We start from the raw sequence: 19,274 nt of genomic DNA on the forward strand, positions 1-19,274 counted from the left end.
ATATCTTTCCTGTAACACCATGGCATTTTATCTTGTTAAGCAGGCTCATGTGTGGCACCTTATCAAATGCCTGCTGAATATCCAAATAAATTACATCTACTGCCTCTCCTTTGTCCACCCTGCTTGTTACTTCCTCAAAGAACTCTTAACAGATTTGTCAGGCAAGATATCCCTTGACAGAAACCATGCTGACTTTGACTTATTTTATCATTGGTCGCCAAGTACCTCAAAACCTCATCCTTAAGAATAGACTCCAACACTTCCCCAACCACTGAGGTTAGGTTAATTGACCTACAATTTCCTATTTTTTTAAAACAAACTTTCTCCCTTCTTAAAGAGTGGAGTAACATTTGCAATCTTCCAGTCCTCCTGGACTATGCCAGAATCAAGTGATTCTTGAAAGATCATGACCAATGCATCTATTATCTCTTCAGCAACGACTCTGGACTCTGGGATGTAGTCCATCTGGTCCAGGTGACTTATCCACCTTAATAATTTTGATTTTGCCTAGCACTTTTTCCTTTGTAATATCAATGGTACTCACTCCTGCTCCCTGACACTCATGGACCTCTGGCACACTGCTAGTGTCTTCCACAGCGAAGACCAATGCCAAGTACCCATTCAGTTCATCTGCCATTTCTTTGTCCCCCATTGCTACTTAACCAGCATCATCTTCCAGTGGTCCAGAATCAGAATCAGGTTGATTATCACCGGCATGTGACATGAAATTTGTTAACTTAGTAGCAGCAGTTCAATGCAATACATAATCTAGCAGAGAAAGAAAAAAAAAATAAAATAAAACACAATAATAAATACGTAAATCAATTACGTACATTGAATAGATTATTTAAAAATGAGCAAAAACAGAAATACTGTATATTAAAAAACTAAATTAGAGTTCAAAGCTTCAATGTCCATTTAGGAATCAGATGGCAGAGGGGAAGAAGCTGTTCCTGAATCGCTGAGTGTGCGCCTTCAAGCTACTTTATCTCCTACATGATGGTAACAGTGAGAAAAGGGGATGCCCTGGGTGCTGGAAGTCTTTAATAATGGACGCTGCCTTTCTGAGACATCGCTCCCTAAAGATGTCCTGGGTACATTGTAGGCTAGTGCCCAAGATGGAGCTGACTAGATTTACAACCTTCTGCAGCTTCTTTCAGTCCTGTGCAGTAGCCCCTCCATACCAGACAGTGATGCAGCCAGTCAGAATGCTCTCCACGGTACAACTATAGAAGTTTTTGAGTGTATTTGTTGACATGCCAAATCTCTTCAAACTCCTAATAAGGTATAGCTGCTGTCTTGCCTTCTTTATGACTGCATCAATATGTTGGGACCAGGTTAGATCCCCAGAGATCATGACACCCAGGAACTTGAAGCTGCTCACTCTCTCCACTTCTGATCCCTCTATGAGGATTGGTATGTGTCTCTCACCTCTCTTTTACAACTTAAAAAAACTTACAGTATCCAGCTTTATAGCATTGACTACTCTGCCCTCATATTTCATGTTTTCCCTTCTTATGGCTTTCTTTTTTGCCTTTTGTCAGATTTTCAAAGCTTCCTAATCATCCAACTTCCCACTCACTTTTACTACTTTATATGCCCTTTCCTTGACTTTTATGCAGTCTTGTCTTGACTTTGTCAGCCACTGTTGCCTGGCCCTGCCATTTGAGAACAACTTCTTCTATGGGACATATCTATCCTGCGACGCCAACTATTCCAGAAAACATCAGCCACCTCTGCTCTGCCATCATCCCCGCCAGTATCCTCCTCCAATCCAACTGGGCAAGCTCCTTCCTCATGTCTCTTTAATTCCTTTTTATTCCATTGCGATACTGATACATCTGACTTGTGCTTCTCCCTCTCAAATTGCAGTATGAATTCAATCATATTATGATCACTACCTCCTAAAGGTTCCTTTACATTAAGCCCCCTAATAAGATCTGGGTTATTACACAACACCCAATTTAAGATAGCCTTTCCCCAAATAAGCTCAAGCACAAGCTGCTCCAAAAAGCAATCTCACAGGCATTCAACAAATTCCCGCTCTTGCATTCCGACACCACCCTGATTTTCCCAATCCCTTTGCATATTGAAATCCCTCATTACAATTGTGTCATTACCCTCATTACATGCCTTTTCCAGCTCCCTTTGCAATCTCAACCCCACATCTTGGCTATATTTGGAGGTCTATATGATTCCTATAATGGATTTTTTACCCTTGCAGTTTCTTAACTCTGCCCAGAAAGATTCAACATTCTCTGGTCCTATGTCACCTCTTTCTAAAGGTTTAATTCCATCTCATACCAACAGAGCCACACCACTGCCTATGCCTTCCTGCCTGTCCTTTTGGTGCAAAGTATATCCTTTGCTATTAAGCTCCCAACTATGGCCTTCTTTCAGCCACGACTCAGTGATGCCCACAGCATCATACCGAGCAATCTCTAATTGCGACACGAGTTTGTCCACCTTATTCAGAATGGTACACGCATTTAAATACAGCACCTACAGTTCTGCATTCTTCATCCTTTTGAATCTTGCCTCTGGACAATTTAACTCTGCTCTGTCTTCATTTGTCTTGTTCTTCCTAACATTCATGTCACACCCATTATCTACTTGTAAACCTGTTGGCTCATCCTCAACTCTATCATACTGATTCCCATTCCCCTGCCACACTAGTTTAAACCACTCCCAACAGCTCGAGTAAACCTGCTCACAAGAATATTAGTCCCTCTCAGATTCAAGAGAAACAGGTCCCATTTGAACAGGTCACACCTGCCCCAGAAGAGGTCCTATTATCCAAAAATCTAAATCCCAGCCGCCTGCTCCAATTCTTCAGCCACGCATTTATCTGCTACCTCATTATATTGCTATCCTCACTGTCGTATGGCACAGGCAGCAATCCCGAGATTACTATCCTTGAGGTCCTGCTTCTCAGCTTCCTTCCTAATTCCCTCTATTCTTTCTTCAGGACCTTCTCCTTTTTTCTAGCCATGTCATTGGTACCAATATGTGCTACGACTTCAGGCTGCTCACCATCCTTTTTCGTAATATTGTGGCTGTGTTCAGAAACATCACAGACCCTGGCACCTGGGAGGTAAACTACCATCAGTGTTTCTTTTTCATGTCCACAGAATCAACTATCTGTCCCCCATTACTCCATCCTCTTAGTTCCCTACCCTTCTGAGCCACAGGGCCAGACTCAGTGCCAGAGTCGTGGCCGCTGTTGCTTCCCCAAGTAGGTTGCTCCCACCCCACTCACCCCCCCCCAACAGTACTCAAAATGAAGTACTTACTGTTGAGTGGGATGGCCACAAGGGTGCTCTCAATGATCTGACTTTTTCCCTTCCCTCTCCTGACAGTCACCCATTTAGCTGTCTCCTGTAGCCTTGGTGTGACTACCTCCCTGTAGGTCCTGTCTATCGTCTCTTCACCTTCCCTAACTAGCCAAAGGGCACTGAGCTGCAGCTCCAGTTCTTTAACATGGTCCTTAAGGAGCTGCATCTTGATGCTCCTGATGCAGATTTGGCCACTGGGGAGGCTGGTAGTCTCCCAGAAATCCCACATCTGACACCCAGAACAGAAAACTGGCCCTGTAGACATACCCCCTATTTTCTCAAGAGTTAAATAAGAAAAAATAAGAAATAAGGAATGAACTTACCTACTTATCTTGCCTCCACCTGTGTTTGACTAAGCCCTGTTGAACCAAAGCCTTACCTCTCTGACTCAGACCACTCCAACGACGACCGCACCACTAGATGGTACACCTCTTTTATGGAGACTGGGTTTTTAAAGCTCTTCGCCAGGTTTGCGCAGGACCGCTTCTCCTGCATCTCTACAGTACTCCACTCAATGACTCCCACTGAAAAAACTTCATGCTTTTTAAAGCTCTTTGCCGGACTTGCATGGGAACGCTTCTCCTCCCTTTGGAATACTTCTTCGACTTTGGGATGTATCTTCTGCGCATTTGAATTGCCGCCAAAAACTCCAGCTATTGCTATTCTGCTGTCATCCCTGCTAGTATCCCCATCCTATCAACTTTGGCCAGCTCCTCTTTCATACCTCTGTAATTCCCTGTGTATTCTCTCTGCAATTCACTGTTATGCTGATATATCTGACTTTATCTCCTCCCTCTCAAACTGCAGGGTGAATCCTATAATATTAGGATCACTCTGTCCTGATGGTTCCTTTACCTTAAGCTCCCTAATCAAATCTAGTTCATGGCACAATACCCATTACAGAAATGCCTTTCCCCTTAGTGGGCTCAACTACAAACTGCTCTAAAAAGCCATCTCATAGACATTCTACAAATTCCCTCTGTTGGGATCCAGCACTGACCTGATTTTCCCAATCTATCTGTATATTGAAATCCCCCAAGACCATTGTAACATTACTCCTTTCTACTTCCGATTGTAATTCATACTCTACGTCTTGGCTATTGGTCGGAGGCCTGTACATACCTCTCATTAGGGTATTTTTACCCTTGTAGTTTCTTAACTCAACCCACAAGGATTCTACATTTTCTGATCCTACGTCATCTCTAAGGATTTGATTTCATTTTTTCACCAGTACAGCCACCCCAACCAATTTGCCTACCTGCCCATACTTTTGATACAATGTATATCCTTAGATGTTAAGCTCCCAACTATAATCTTCTTTCAGCTATGACTCGGTGATGTCCATGTCATACGTGCCAAACTTTATATGCAATACAAAATCATCTACCTTCTTCTGCATAATGTGTACATTCAAACGTAACACTTTCAATCCTGTATTCATCATCGTTTTCGATTCTGCCCGTTATACTTCAATTCATCTTACTGACTGAAATTATGCCCTATCATCTGCCTGTCCACTCTCACAGTCTCACTACACAATGCATCTTATCATATACCAACTGCCCCATCCTCAGCCCTATCACTCCAGTTCCAGTCTCCCTGCCAAATTTGTTTAAACCATCCCCACCAGCTTTAGCAAACCTGCCTGCAAGGATAACCCACCTATTTAACACTAGCCTAATCACAGGACAACTTACAATTACCAATTAACCTACTAACCAGTACATCTTTGAATTGTGAGAAGAAACTGGAGCACCTAGAGGAAGCCCACGCGTTTCTCAGGGACAATGTACAAATTTCTAACAGACAACGCTGGAAATGAACTCCAAACTCCAGTATGTCCCAGGTTGTAATAGCATTACACTAACTGTTACGTAACTGTGGTACCCCAAACATTGTTGAATCTTTGCCTCTGTCACTAGTGCCATCTCCCCTGGCCATATCACCTTAGGCCTCGCCTGAGTACACCACACCATCCCTCGTTTGCACTCAGGATCCAGCCCCTGGGGGTCACCCACTTCTTCCTCTGGGAGGGTGTGGAGACCTCACGGCCCCGCCTCCCCCGGGACGCTGACTGTCGCTGGCAGTTCCAACGTCATGACGTCAGCACTCGTACGAACCAACACCCAGCTAGACTCCACTTCTTTCCTACACCTTCTAGCTATAAGTTCTACCCACCCGATACCTTTAATCAAACTCAACCCTTGCACCAGTACATCTCCCGAAATGCGGAAATCCACCCCACTTAGCACGTACGCATGATGCACCGGTACGTCCTCTAATCCACACCAGCTTACAATCTTACCTTGATCCATCTTCGCACTACTTAACGCAGCGACTATTACAGCTTTACCGAAAATCCAAATCCTGGACGAGCCCCCACAATGTAAAGCTCCGCTATATTGGCTCGTGCATATCTAAGGGAAATTCTGCCCGGAGCTCGCCTGGATGCCTCCCGCTGGGTCGATTGCTATACCACTGCCACCCAAATCAGTCCCAACCATCAATCATCAGCCAGCACACACAGTACGTGTTACCAAATACACTTTATAGATATTACTAAGTCTATGAAATTAATATAAGTTTGATACAGAAAAAGAAGTAATGGAAAAAGGCGCCAGACTTATCAAAGTTCAAGTTCTTCGTGCACAAGTTGGAGCTCAGAAAGTCTTGGCGACCACCAGGACCTCGGAACCACCCAGACGCCGCCGACTCCCAGCTCGGGGCTGCCCAGATCCCGCCGACTCCCGGCTCGGGGCCGCCTGGACCCCGCCGACTCCCGGCTCGGGACCACGCGGAGTGATCGACCGGAGACTTCCCGCACGTCCGTCGTCCTCCCCATCTCTCATCTGACTCCCCCCCAAAAACCCCCGTTCCCAGTCATATGAGACAGCATTATCACCCCCAGAAATAATAACATGAACACCCATTGGCTAATAGCACCCGGCTGTCTGTATTAACCCCAGCAAATGTCTAGCTAGAGACTTTCTCAGCATTTAACATAACATAGAAGCCATTTTAATCCACATACGCAGCAGTTTAAAAGATTAACATAACAAAGAAACCATTTAAAATTTAACATACAAAGAGGAGACCCCGTACATGTACTTTGAACTTTGAATTCTGGGGTTGTCGGGTGGGGTGAAGGCAGTTATCTGTGAATCTAGGGGATTTATTGAAGTCAGCTCTTCTGTTATTGCCCCAATGCCTTGAGGTGTCTTTAGGTATCCGAAGTCTCAAAAGCATACAGATACAACTGAAGCAGCAATTACCTTTTTATATATAGAAACATAGAAAATAGGTGCAGGAGTAGGCCATTCGGCCCTTCGAGCCTGCACTGCCATTTATCATGATCATGGTTGATCATCCAACTCAGAACCCCACCCCAGCCTTCCCTCCATACCCCCTGATCCCCGTAGCCACAAGGGCCATATCTAACTCCCTCTTAAATATAGCCTATGAACTGGCCTCAACTGTTTCCTGTGGCAGAGAATTCCACAGATTCACCACTCTCTGTGTGAAGAAGTGTTTCCTAATCTCGGTCCTAAAAGGCTTCCCCTTTATCCTCAAACTGTGGCCCCTTGTTCTGGACTTCCCCAACATCGGGAACAATCTTCCTGCATCTAGCCTGTCCAATCTCTTTAGGATTTTATACGTTTCAATCAGATCTCCCCTCAATCTTCTAAATTCCAACGAGTACAAGCCCAGTTCATCCAGTCTTTCTTCATATGAAAGTCCTGCCATCCCAGGAATCAATCTGGTGAACCTTCTTTGTACTCCCTCTATGGCAAGGATGTCTTTCTTCAGATTAGGGGACCAAAACTGCACACAATACTCCAGGTGTGGTCTCACCAAGGCCTTATACAACTGCAGTAGTACCTCCCTGCTCCTGTCCTCGAATCCTCTCGCTATAAATGCCAGCATACCATTCCCCTTTTTCACCGCCTGCTGTACCTGCATGCCCACTTTCAATGACTGGGGTGTATAATGACACCCAGGTCTCGTTGCACCTCCCCTTTTCCTAATCGGCCACCATTCAGATAATAATCTGTTTTCCTATTTTTGCCACCAAAGTGGATAACTTCACATTTATCCACATTAAATTGCATCTGCCATGAACTTGCCCACTCACCCAACCTATCCAAGTCACTCTGCATCCTCTTAGCATCCTCCTCACAGCTAACACTGCCACCCAGCTTCGTGTCATCCGCAAACTTGGAGATGCTGCATATGAGAATAACTTTCTTGCATTCAATATTACTAACATAGAAAAATAACCCAGTGTTCTTCATTTGATCAGTGTTACAAAAATGATATTACACTAGAAAGATATATCATAGCAAGTAAATCCTCTCCCCAAATTTCCTCACCTCTTCTTAGGTACATGCATCAATCTCCATCAATTAGGTCATCAGCCCTAATATATCCTCTTGTGAGTCAGTGTTAAACAGCTTCATATCCCAGAATTGTAAATATATTATACATGTGTCTCTAATGGTTGCATATTATTTTAAAAGCTTCAGATGCATTCAGTTCTTGAAATGGGAGTACACCTAACAAGCAGAGAAATAACTTTTGACTAAAAACTCAAATGCTAAATATTATATTATCAGTTTGTTTCAAAAACTGACAAGTCATACCTGCTGTTAGCACCAACACCAGCTATAAAACGTTTATTTGGATATTTATCCTTGATCATCTTCAAGGTTATTCCATCTTGTGCAACAACCAAGACATTCCCACCATTTCCACCTTCACCTCCAAGTCGGGGGAGGCCCATTCCACCAGTGCCCCCACGGACGTATAGTCTAAGATTATCAATAAAGTTGCCATACTGCAAAAAGAAGTAATTGGAAAGAATATTTTATTGGATGCTCAACAAATTCACAACAGATATTTTTCCCCAAACTTTTTGCCTCATTATCTTTCACTGGTTAACATGGTGAATGCTACCGTTCTAGACAACAGAATTTGTAATATTCTGTATCTCATTAAAGGATACATGCATCAAAAAACTGTCACTCTTTGTACTAAAGAAATTCACTCTACTTCCACGGATTGCTCTATTTACAAAGCAAAAAGAACTGTTACTATTAAAATACAATTACATGGCACTTAGGAAGGGCAATGCCTCACTAAAATACTGTAAAAACAATTGAGCAGGGAAAGCGGAGGGGAGGGTGGGGGGACAGAGCAAGATAAGAAGCGAACAGTCCAATACACAGAAACACAGCACAATACAGGCCCTTCGGTCCACAAAGTTGTGCCGAACATGTCCCTACCTTATAAATTACTAGACTTACCCACAGCCCTCTATTTTTCTAAGCTCCATGTACCTATCCAAAAGTCTTTTCAAAGACCCTATCATATCCGCCTCCACCACCGTTGCCGGCAGCCCAATCCACGCACTCACCACTCACTGAGTAAAAATCTTGCCCCTGACATCTCCTCTGTACCTACTCCCCAGCACCTTAAACCTGTGTCCTCTTGTGGCAACCATTTTAGCCTGCAAAAAAGCCTCCGACTATCCACAGGATCAATGCCTCTCAACCTCTTATTCACCTCTATCAGGTCACCTCTCATTCTCCGTTGCTCCAAGGAGAAAAGGCCGAGTTCACTCAACCTGTTTTCCTAAGGCATGCTCCCCAATCCAGGCAACAACCTTGTAAATCTCCTCTGCACGCTTTCTATGGTTTCCACATCCTTCCTGTAGTGAGGTGAACAGAACTGAGCACAGTACTCCAAGTGGGGTATGACCCGGGTCCTATACAGCTGCAACATTACCTCTTGGCTCCTAATTTCAATTCCACGATTGATGAAGGCCAATACACCGTATGCCTTCTTAACCACAGAGTCAACCTGCGCAGCTGCTATGAGTGTCCTATGGACTCGGACCCCAAGAGCCCTCTGATCCTCCACATTGCCAAGAGTCTTACCATTAATACTATATTCTGCCATCATATTTGACCTACCAAAATGAACCACTTCACACTTATCTGGGTTGAACCCCATCTGCAACTTCTCAGCCCAGTTTTGCATCCTATCAATGTCCCTCTGTAACTTCTGACAGCCCTCCACACTACCAACAACACCTCCAACCTTTGTGTCATCAGCAAAATTACTAACCCATCCCTCCACTTCCTCATCCTCATTTATAAGAATCACGAAGAGTAAGGGTCCCAGAACAGATCCCTGAGGCACACCACTGGTCACTGACCTCCATGCAGAATATGACCCACCTACAATGACTTTTTGCCTTCTGTGGGCAAACCAGTTGTGGATCCACAAAGTAATGTCCCCTTGGATCCCATCCCTCCTTACTTTCTCAATAAGCCTTGTATGGGATACCTTATCAAATGTCTTGTTGAAATCCATATACACTACATCTACTGCTCTTCCTTCATCAATGTGTTTAGTCACATCCTCAAAAAATTCAATCAGGCCTGTAAGGCACGACCTGCCCTTGACAAAGCCATGCTGAATATTCCTAATCATATTATACCTCTCCAAATGTTCATTAATCCTGCCTCTCAGGATCTTCTTCATCAACTTACCAACCACTGAAGTAGACTCACTGGTCTATAATTTCCTGGGCTATCTCTACTCCCTTTCTTGAATAAAGGAACAACACCTGCAAACCTCTAATCCTCCGTATCTCTCGTGTCCCCATTGACGATGCAAAGATCATTGCCAGAGGCTCAGCAATCTCCTCCCTCACTTCCCACAGTAGCCTGGAGTACATTTCATCCGGTCCCAGCGACTTATCCAACTCGATGCTTTCCAAAAGCTCCAGCACATCCTCTTTCTTAATATCTACATGCTCAAGCTTTTCAGTCCACTGCAAGTGATCACTACAATCACCAAGATCCTTTTCCATAGTGAATACTGAAGTATTCAATAAGTAACTCTGCTATTTCAAGCAACACACATCAAAGTTGCTGGTGAACGCAGCAGGCCAGGCAGCATCTCCAGCAAGAGGTACAGTCGAAACGTCGACTGTACCTCTTCCTAGAGATGCTGCCTGGCCTGCTGCGTTCACCAGCAACTTTGATGTGTGTTGCTTGAATTTCCAGCATCTGCAGAATTCCTGTTGTTTGCGTTTTAGAACTCTGCTATTTCCTCACGTTCCATACACACTTTCCCACTGTCACACTCGATAGGTCCTATTCTTTCATATCTTATCCTCTTGCTCTTCACATACTTGTAGAATGCCTTGGGGGTTTCCTTAATCCTGCCTACCAAGGCCTTCTCATGGCCCCTTCTGGCTCTCCTAATTTCCTTCTTAAACTCCTTCCTGTTAGCCTTATAATCTTCTAGATCTCTAACATTGCCAAGCTCTCTGAACCTTTTGTAAGCTTTTCTTTTCTTCTTGACTAGATTTATTACAGCCTTTGTACACCACGGTTCCTGCACCCTACCATAACTTCCCTGTCTCATTGGAACATACCTATGCAGAACTCCACACAAAAATGTGTGTTTTGTGCTGTTTGTGACTGTCTGTGCTGAGTGTGACTGTACTGTATTTTGCACCTTGACCCTGTAGTAATGTTGTTTGGTTTGGCTGTAGAAATTACACTTTATCTCAGTATTTAAAAGAATGTCCCTTTATTCTAAGGCTCTGTCATTAAATCCTAGACTCCCCTAATAATGGAATCATTGTTCCACATCTACTCCAATACTTCAATACTTAGTAGCTTTCCATGTGAGTTAAGGAAGGAAATCAAAACGGTGTTTTGAACTGTGGAGACGACGTTACAGTCAAAACAACAATTAACACATTGAGTGCCTAGAGAGATTAAGTGGTTGCAAAGCAACAAATTTTACGATATTTGACAGTGATTATAAACCTGATTCTGATCATCTTGCCCCGAATTTATAGGTACATACGGGAGTTACAAGAGATGTAGGTTGATGGAATCCTGTGATGGATTCTAACTCATGACAACAGAGATCTGATGCCCTTTCGTCTGGAAAGGAACTTATACCGATAATAACTTCCACCTCTTTCCCCTGCCCCACCTGCCACAAAAGTCAACAGGCTTCAACGAAGTCCATTCGCTTCCCGTGCACCAGTGCAACTCAGCCTGCCGTCCCGAATCACTCGCCCCCGACCTGGCACCGCGCCCCGCTCCACCCGTACCCGTACCCGTACTCCACATCAGGTACCCGGCTCAGGTCCTCAGCGCCCACCCGGGCGATAACGGAATAAAATTAACGCACCTTTCTCAGCAACGCGGGGCCGCACCGCACCATGGCAACCACAACCGGAATCTGTCCGTCAGAGCTTCCGCCTCCTCCAGACCTTCATCCGTTTACTGAGGGAAACCAGAGGCATTTACTTATTGCGATCTCCTGATTAAATAATAAAACATTCGCGCTGTACGATGTGTTAATTTTAACAACACGATCGAGCCAAAGAGCTCGAGAAACGCGTATAATTGTCAAGGAACGTCGTTGGTACAGCATCTTAAAATTCCGGGGAAGCTGCACACTTTTTAATTAGTTCCACTTTCGATGATCAGTGTGAAGGTGGGAGATACTTTCCGTCCTCATCCCGCGTAAAAGGGAAAGCTGCATATTCTGTCCAAGTACTCTTGAACATGAATACGCAAAGTCTTATAATAATCGGCAACTACAAGTGAACAGATGGTTTAGCATTGCAGCACTAGGATATATAAAAAAAAACTAGGAGCAAAGTGATCTATGTTTTTTTAGTTCATGGGTCAATGTTGTAATCTGTTTCCAGGAGTAAATACTTTTGAATTTAGATATTAAGATTAAGTATGGTACAGGCTGAAATTTTAGCTTCTGTACCAAGGTTAATAATATCTGACACATTTACTGAAGCACTCAAATTAAAACAATCATTTTCAGAGTTAATAGCACTCACTCAATGGTGACAGAGTGACTGTAGGTGATGAAATCTGGAGCAAACAAACCGCTGGAGAACTGAACAGGTTAGGCAGCATCTGTGAAGAGAGATGCACAATTAATATTTTTGATCGAGACCTTTCATCTATACTTTTTTAATCTCTCATTCAATGTCCTCATGAAAGGTCTGGGCCTAAAATTCATTTTCCTCCATAGATATTGCCGAGTTCTTCCACATTTCCAGGCTTGTAACTCAATATCTAAATTCAGATAACATATTTTAAAATATAGAGTGATAGATTCATAGAACACTACAGCACAGAAACAGGACCTTCAGCCCATCTATGTAGTTGGGAGCTGAAAGTCCAAGGTTACACATTGTATCGGAGGGATGGGAGGGTAGGCGGGGGTGGGGTGGCATGGCTCTGCTGGTAAAGAATGGCATCAAATCAGTAGAAAGTCATAGGATCGGAAGATGTTAATCCTTGTGGGTTGAGTTAAGAAACTGCAAGGGTAAAAGGACCCTGATGGCAGTTATATACAGGCCTCCCAACAGTAGCTGGGATGTGGACTACAAATAACAATGAGAAATAGAAAAGGTGTGTCAAAAGGGCAATGTTATGATAGTCATGGGAGATTTCAACATGCAGGTCAATTGGGAAAATCATATTGGTAATAGATCTCAAGAGAATGAGTTTGTTGGATGCATAGGAGATGGCTTTTTAGAGCAGTTTGATGTTGAGCCTATTGGGATCAGCTATACTGGATTGGGTGTTATGTGATGAACTGGAGGTGATTAGGGAGCTTAAGATAAGAGAACCCTTAGGAGGCAGTGATCACACTATGATTGCGTTCAGCTTGGCACTTGATAGGGAGAAAGTCTGACGTAGCAGTATTTCAGTGGAGTAGAGAAAATTACAGTGGTATGAGAGAGCAGTTGACCAAAGTAAACTGGAAGGAGATGCTGGCAGGGATGACAGCAAAGCAGCAATGGCATGAGTATCTGGGAAAAATGGGGAAGGTGCAGGATGGATGTATGTTGAAAACAAAGAAATACTCAAATAGCAAAACAGAATGACCATGGCTGTCAAGGGAAGTCAAAACTGATGTAAAAGCAAAAGAGAGGGCATACAACAAAGCAAAAATTAGTGGAAGACAGAGGAATGAGAAGCTTTTAAATACCTACAGAGAGCAACTAAAAGAGTAATTAAGAGGGAAAAGATGAAATATGAAAGCAAGCTAGCAAACAATATCAAAGTGGATAGTGAAAGCTTTTTCAATATGAAAAAAAATAGAGAGATGTGAGTGGATACAGGACTGCTAGAAAATGAGGCCGGATAAATAACAACAGGGGGCAAGGAGATGGCAGATGAGCTAAATGAGTGTTTTGCATCAGTTTTCACTGTGGAAGACACTAGCAGTATGCCAGATGTTGAAGGATGTGAAGGAAGAGAAGTGAGTGCGGTTACTATTATAAGGGAGTAGGTGCTCAAAAAGCTGAAGGACCTAAGTCACCTGGGCTAGATAAACTACACCCTAGGTATCTAAAAGAGTGAGTCGTAGATATTGTGGAGGCATTAGAAATGATATTTCAAAAATTATTGGACTGTCAAGGTGCCAGAGAACTGGAAAATTGCAAATGTCACCCCACTCTTTGAGAAAGGAGGAATGCAATAGAAAGGAAATTATAGATCAGTTAGCCTGACCTCAGTTGTTGGGAAGACGTTGGAGTCAATTGTTAAGGATGAGGTTACGGAGTACTTGGTGATAGGAAAAAGTCAGTATGGTTTCCTTAAGGGACAATCTTGCCTGATAATCCTGTTGGAATTCTTTGAAGCGATTACAAGTAGGGTAGAAAAAGGAGATGCAATGGATGTGGTATATTTGGATTCAGAAGGCCTTTGACAAGGTGCCATACACGAGGCTGCTTATCAAATTAAAAACCCATGATATTACAGGAAAATTACTGGCCTGATTAGATCATTGGCTGATTGGTAGGAGGCAGTGAGTGGGAATAAAAGGATCCTGGTCTGGTTGGCTACCATTGACTAGTGGTCTTCCACAGGGTCGGTATTCCCCGATACCTCTGTTCTACTGCTCTCCTCAGTGCCCTACCGCTCACTGTGTAAGACCTACCCTGGTTGGTCCTCCCAAAGTGCAACACCTCACACTTGTCTGCATTAAATTCCATCTGCCATTTTTCAGCCCACTTTTCCAGATGGTCCAGATCCCACTGCAAGCTTTGTTAGTTCTCCTCGCTGTTGGGGGTGAGGGCGAACCAGGACCCCCAATCTTGGTGTCATCTGCAACTTTACTGATCCGGTTTACTATATAATCACCCAGATTGTTGATGTAGATGACAAACAACAATAGATCCAGCACTGATCCCAGCCACACATCACTAGTTACATTTCAACAATCAGAGGCAACCATCTACAACCACTCTGTCTTCCGTGAAGCCAACATCAAATCCAATTTACTACCTCAGTTTGAATGCCAAGCAGCTGAATCGTCTTGACCAGCCTCCCAAGCAAGACCTCGTCAAAGGCCTTGTTAAAGTCCATGCAACAACATCCACTGCCTTGCCTTCATCAATTTTCCAGGTAATCTCCTCAAAAAAACTCTATAAATATTGGTTAGATACAACTTACCACACACAAAGCTAAGATGATTATCTCTAATCAGTCCCTGTCTATCCAAATACCTATATATCTGGTCCCTTAGATTAGAGTACCTTCGAATAATTTACCCATTACTGATGTCAGGTTCACCAGCCTATAATTTCCTAGATTATTCTGAGAGCCTTTCTTAAACAATGGGACGACATTGGCAATCCTCAATCCTCCAGCACCTCTCCCATGCCCAAGGATATTTTAAATATGTCTGCTGGGGTCCCTGCAGTTTCTGCACTAGCTTCCCACAAGGTCTGAGGGAACACCTCGTTAGCCCTGGAGATCTGCCTGACAGCAAAACAGCAAACACCTCCTCCTCAGTAATTAGCATGGGGTCCAGGACCTTGCTGCTGTGTTTCTTCACATCTACAGACTCTGTGTCTGTCTCCCAAATAAACACAGATGCAAAAAATAAATCAATTTAAGATCTCTCCCGTATCTTTAGGCTCCATGATAGATTACCTCTCAGATATTCCACAGAACCAATTTTGTCCCTTGCTATCCTTTTATTCTTAATATATACGTAGAAGACCTTAGGATTCTCCTTCACATTGCCTACTAGTGCAATCTCATGTCTTCTCTTAGCCCTACTAATTTCCTTCTTAAATGTTCTCTTTCATTTCTTATACTCCTCAGTACCTCATTTGCTCCTACCTGTCTATATCTGCTATGAGTATCCTTCTTTTTCTTAACCAGGGCCTCAATATCATGCAAAACCCAACATTCCATAGACCTGTTATCCTTGCCTTTTATTGTATCAGGAACATACGAGGGTGATTGATAAGTTCGTGGCCTAAGGTAGAAGGAGATGAGTTATACAGCTCTTGTTGCATGCACGTGCAGCTCAACTCTGAGTGAACATGCAGAAAGTTTGAAGTTAATAACTCACCTCCTTCTACCTTAGGCCACAAACTTATCATTCACCGCTACTGTGGACCAGTTGCTGGAGGTCCAAGACGCTGACTTCTACAAAGTAGGGATCCATATGCTCCACGACTGCTGGACTGTGTAAATGTAGGAAAAATAAGTGTGCTAGGTTTTCTAAAATTCACTCCTTCTACCGTAGGCCACGATCTTATCAATCACCCCTCGTACAAACTCTGTACTCTCAAAATTTTACTTTTGAAGGCCTCCCATTTACAAAGTACACCTTTGCCAGAAAATAACCTGTCCCAATCCATACTTGCCAGATCCTTTCTGATATCATCAAAATTTTCCTTTCCTGATTTAGAATCTCAACCTATTGACCAGATGTTTCCTTTTCCATATTTCCCTCTCCCTCTCCGCCCTTTCTTCTCCCACTCTTTCCCACACCCTCCATCCCACTTTCTCCCACTCTCTCACATGGAATGGAAGGCGTGGGAGAGAGCTGTATAACTCATCTCCACAAGGCTGCCGGTATGTCCTCTTTTTTAATGTTGGTATATTTCAGGATATCATTATTTGCTTCCCTGAATTCACTCACTTTTGTGATCTCCTCTTTGGTAAATAATGAGAAGTACTAATTTAAGAGCTCACACGGATATGACCACACTGATCCTTTATGGGACCCATTATCTCCCTGGTTACCTTTTTTTTTGCTCTTAATGTAATTATAAAGTCTCTTAGGGAATACCCTTTACCTTATCTGTCAATGGCATCTCATATCCCATTTTTGTCCTCCTGATTTCCCTCGAAAGTCTGTTCTTACACATCTCTTATATTCCTCAAGGGATTAATTTGATTCCGAGGGTATACGCTTCCTTCTTTTTTTTTCCCTCATAAACGTGTCGAACTTGTCCTTCACTCTTGCAAGATTATATTGGCGCTAGACTTTCCCTATCCGACGTTTAAAAAGATGTCCCTTTACTTGCCAACAGACACTCTCAATCAACCTTTGTCTAATGCCATCGACATTTTATATACATGTATATACTGATGAACAGCACTGTGCTGCAATGTCCTTACTACTGTGTGACAGGTAGCAGTGGCACCCAAATCACAAAGCAGGAACATCTTCCTGAAATATAATCCGTATAACTGTTAATTTTTGCTGCTTTGAATAATACCTGCTTCTGTCTTGCTTATGGCCTCCCAAAGACACTACAACATAGTTAACAGATTCGCGCCTTTGCAAGTGAGGAGACGTTGGACTTGTGCTCCTCTTGGTTTCGGGCTGGAGCACTAAGGGAAAATCCATGCGGGCGACTCCCTCCTCGCGCACCCAGATGACAGAGTCAACCGTGGCATCTCTGCAAATAAAGCAACACACATCAAAGTTGCTGCTGAACACAGCAGGCCAGGCAGGGTCTCGGCCTGAAACGTCAACTGTACCTCTTCCTAGAGATGCTGCCTGGCCTGCTGCATTCACCAGCAACTTTGATGTGTGTTGCTTGAATTTCCAGCATCTGCAGAATTCCTGTTGTCTGCAAATAAATCGTGCTTTGGGAGTAATACACACTCAGTGACCACTTCATTAGTTACAGGAGGTACTTAACAAAGAGAACACTGATTGTATGTTCATGGTCTTCTGCTGCTTTAGCCCATCTACCTCAAGGTGTGACGAGTTGCACGCTCAGAAATGCTCCTCTGCACACCACTGCTGTAACGCGTAGTTAACTGAGTTACTGCCACCTTCCTGTCACTTCTAACCAGTCTAGCCATTCTTCTCTGGTCTCCATCATTAAACAAAGCATTTTATCGCACAGAACTGCCGTTTGCTGAATGTTTATTTTTGTTTATCGTATAAGTCTCTGTAATTTCTAGAGACTGTTTGTTGTGCGTTAGAATCCCAGGAGATCGGCAGTTTCTGAGACCATACCAACCCATCTGACACCATGGATAACATTGCTTCCCTACTCTGATCTTTGGTCTAAACAACAACTGATCTTGGCCAACAACAGGAATTCCGCAGATGCTGGAAATTCAAGCAACACACATCAAAGTTGCTGGTGAACGCAGCAGGCCAGGCAGCATCTCTAGGAAGAGGTACAGTCGACGTTTCAGGCAGAGACCCTTCGTCAGGACTAACTGAAGGAAGAGTTAGTAAGAGATTTGAAAGTCTCTTACTAACTCTTCCTTCAGTTAGTCCTGACGAAGGGTCTCGGCCTGAAACATCGACTGATCTTGGCCATGCCGGCCTGCTTTTATGTAGTTGCTGCCACGTGATTGGCTGATTAGATATTTGCATTAACACGTGTAAAGTGGCCACGCAGTCTATAAACTGCAGCATCCTCGTGGGCTCGGAGGAGGCATGGACATTGCTTTGGCGAAGATTAACAATTTTAATTTCACTAACTGGTTGTGGAAATCTGACAGTTAGCATCTCTTCAAACAATGCCCGCTCAATTTAGCCCTCAGCCTGGAGCTGGCGCAATGGACACCACAAACCGTTTCAGCAATGGTTAGAAGACGCGAGAGGATTGTGAACTGATTTACACATCACAGATCGACTGCCATTTCGCAGGACCATATAGTCCTCTATATCCACACAAACCCACATCACTTAGACCAGTTTCATGTAACTGTTGTGACCCTGCACCTACAAGATGAACAGAATGACAGTAGCCGCCACAAACCACATCTTTACCACTCCACTCACCTTCGCCCCGCACTCTCCGCTTACTGTAGGGATCGCTCTGTCCGTGATTCACTTGACCATTCGTCCTCCCCAACCAATCTCCCTCCTGGTATTCATCCCTGCAAGCGGCACAACTGTTACGCTTGCCCATTCATCTCCTCCCTCAACACCATTCAGGGCCCCTAACAGTCCTTTCATGTGAGGCAAAACTACACCTGCAAGTGTGGCTGGGTCATCTACTGTGTCGGGCGTTCCCACTGCGGTCTCCTATACATAAATGACACCGGGCATAGACTGGAGAACGGTTTTGTCGAGCACCTTCGTTCCGCCCGTAACGGGCAGGATTTCCGGTGACCAATCATCTTAAACTCTGCCGCCCATCCCCATTCCGACATTTTGGGCCATAGCATCCTTTACTGCCACGATGAGGCAGCTCTCAGATTGGAGGAGCATTACCTTATATTCCATCTGGATGATATCCATTCTGACGGCATGGACATCGGTTTCTCTAACATCCAATAATTTCTCCCTCCCCGCCCCCCCCCCACTTTTCTCCTTTTCCATTCCTCATTCTGGCTCCTCTCTTACTCAGAGGCCACAGTTTAAGAATAAGGGGTAGGTCATTTAGAACGGAGTTGAGGAAAAACTTTTTCACCCAGAGAATGGTGGATATATGGAATGCTCTGCCCCAGAAGGCAGTGGAGGCCAAGTCTCTGGATGCTTTCAAGAAAGAGATGGATAGAGCTCTTAAAGATAGCGGAATCAAAGGTTATGGGGATAAGGCAGGAACTGGATACTGATTGTGGATGATCAGCCGTGATCACAGTGAATGACGGT

General features: G+C 43.9%; 1 protein-coding gene across 5 annotated transcripts in view; it reads right to left on the bottom strand.

Moving 5' to 3' along the window:
• gtpbp10 (GTP-binding protein 10 (putative)) overlaps window positions 1–19,274 on the bottom strand; it is a 66,248-nt gene that overhangs the window by 43,695 nt on the left and 3,279 nt on the right. Inside the window, exons 2-5 of one of the 5 annotated variants that reach the window (XM_063044170.1) lie at window positions 16,927–17,109; window positions 12,226–12,304; window positions 11,556–11,650; window positions 7,976–8,169 (exon numbers count right to left, since the gene is read on the bottom strand). In XM_063044170.1, the coding sequence (XP_062900240.1) occupies window positions 7,976–8,169; window positions 11,556–11,588 (227 nt within the window). In that variant the 5' untranslated portion in view covers window positions 11,589–11,650; window positions 12,226–12,304; window positions 16,927–17,109. Of the gene's footprint in view, window positions 1–544; window positions 769–7,705; window positions 7,954–7,975; window positions 8,170–11,481; window positions 11,504–11,555; window positions 11,651–12,225; window positions 12,305–16,926; window positions 17,110–19,274 lie in introns of those variants that run through there. The other 4 variants (XM_063044169.1, XM_063044171.1, XM_063044172.1 and 1 more) reach the window with 4 other exon arrangements.

Source organism: Mobula hypostoma, chromosome 3 (genome assembly GCF_963921235.1).
Source record: "Mobula hypostoma chromosome 3, sMobHyp1.1, whole genome shotgun sequence".
Lineage (NCBI taxonomy): Eukaryota > Metazoa > Chordata > Chondrichthyes > Myliobatiformes > Myliobatidae > Mobula > Mobula hypostoma.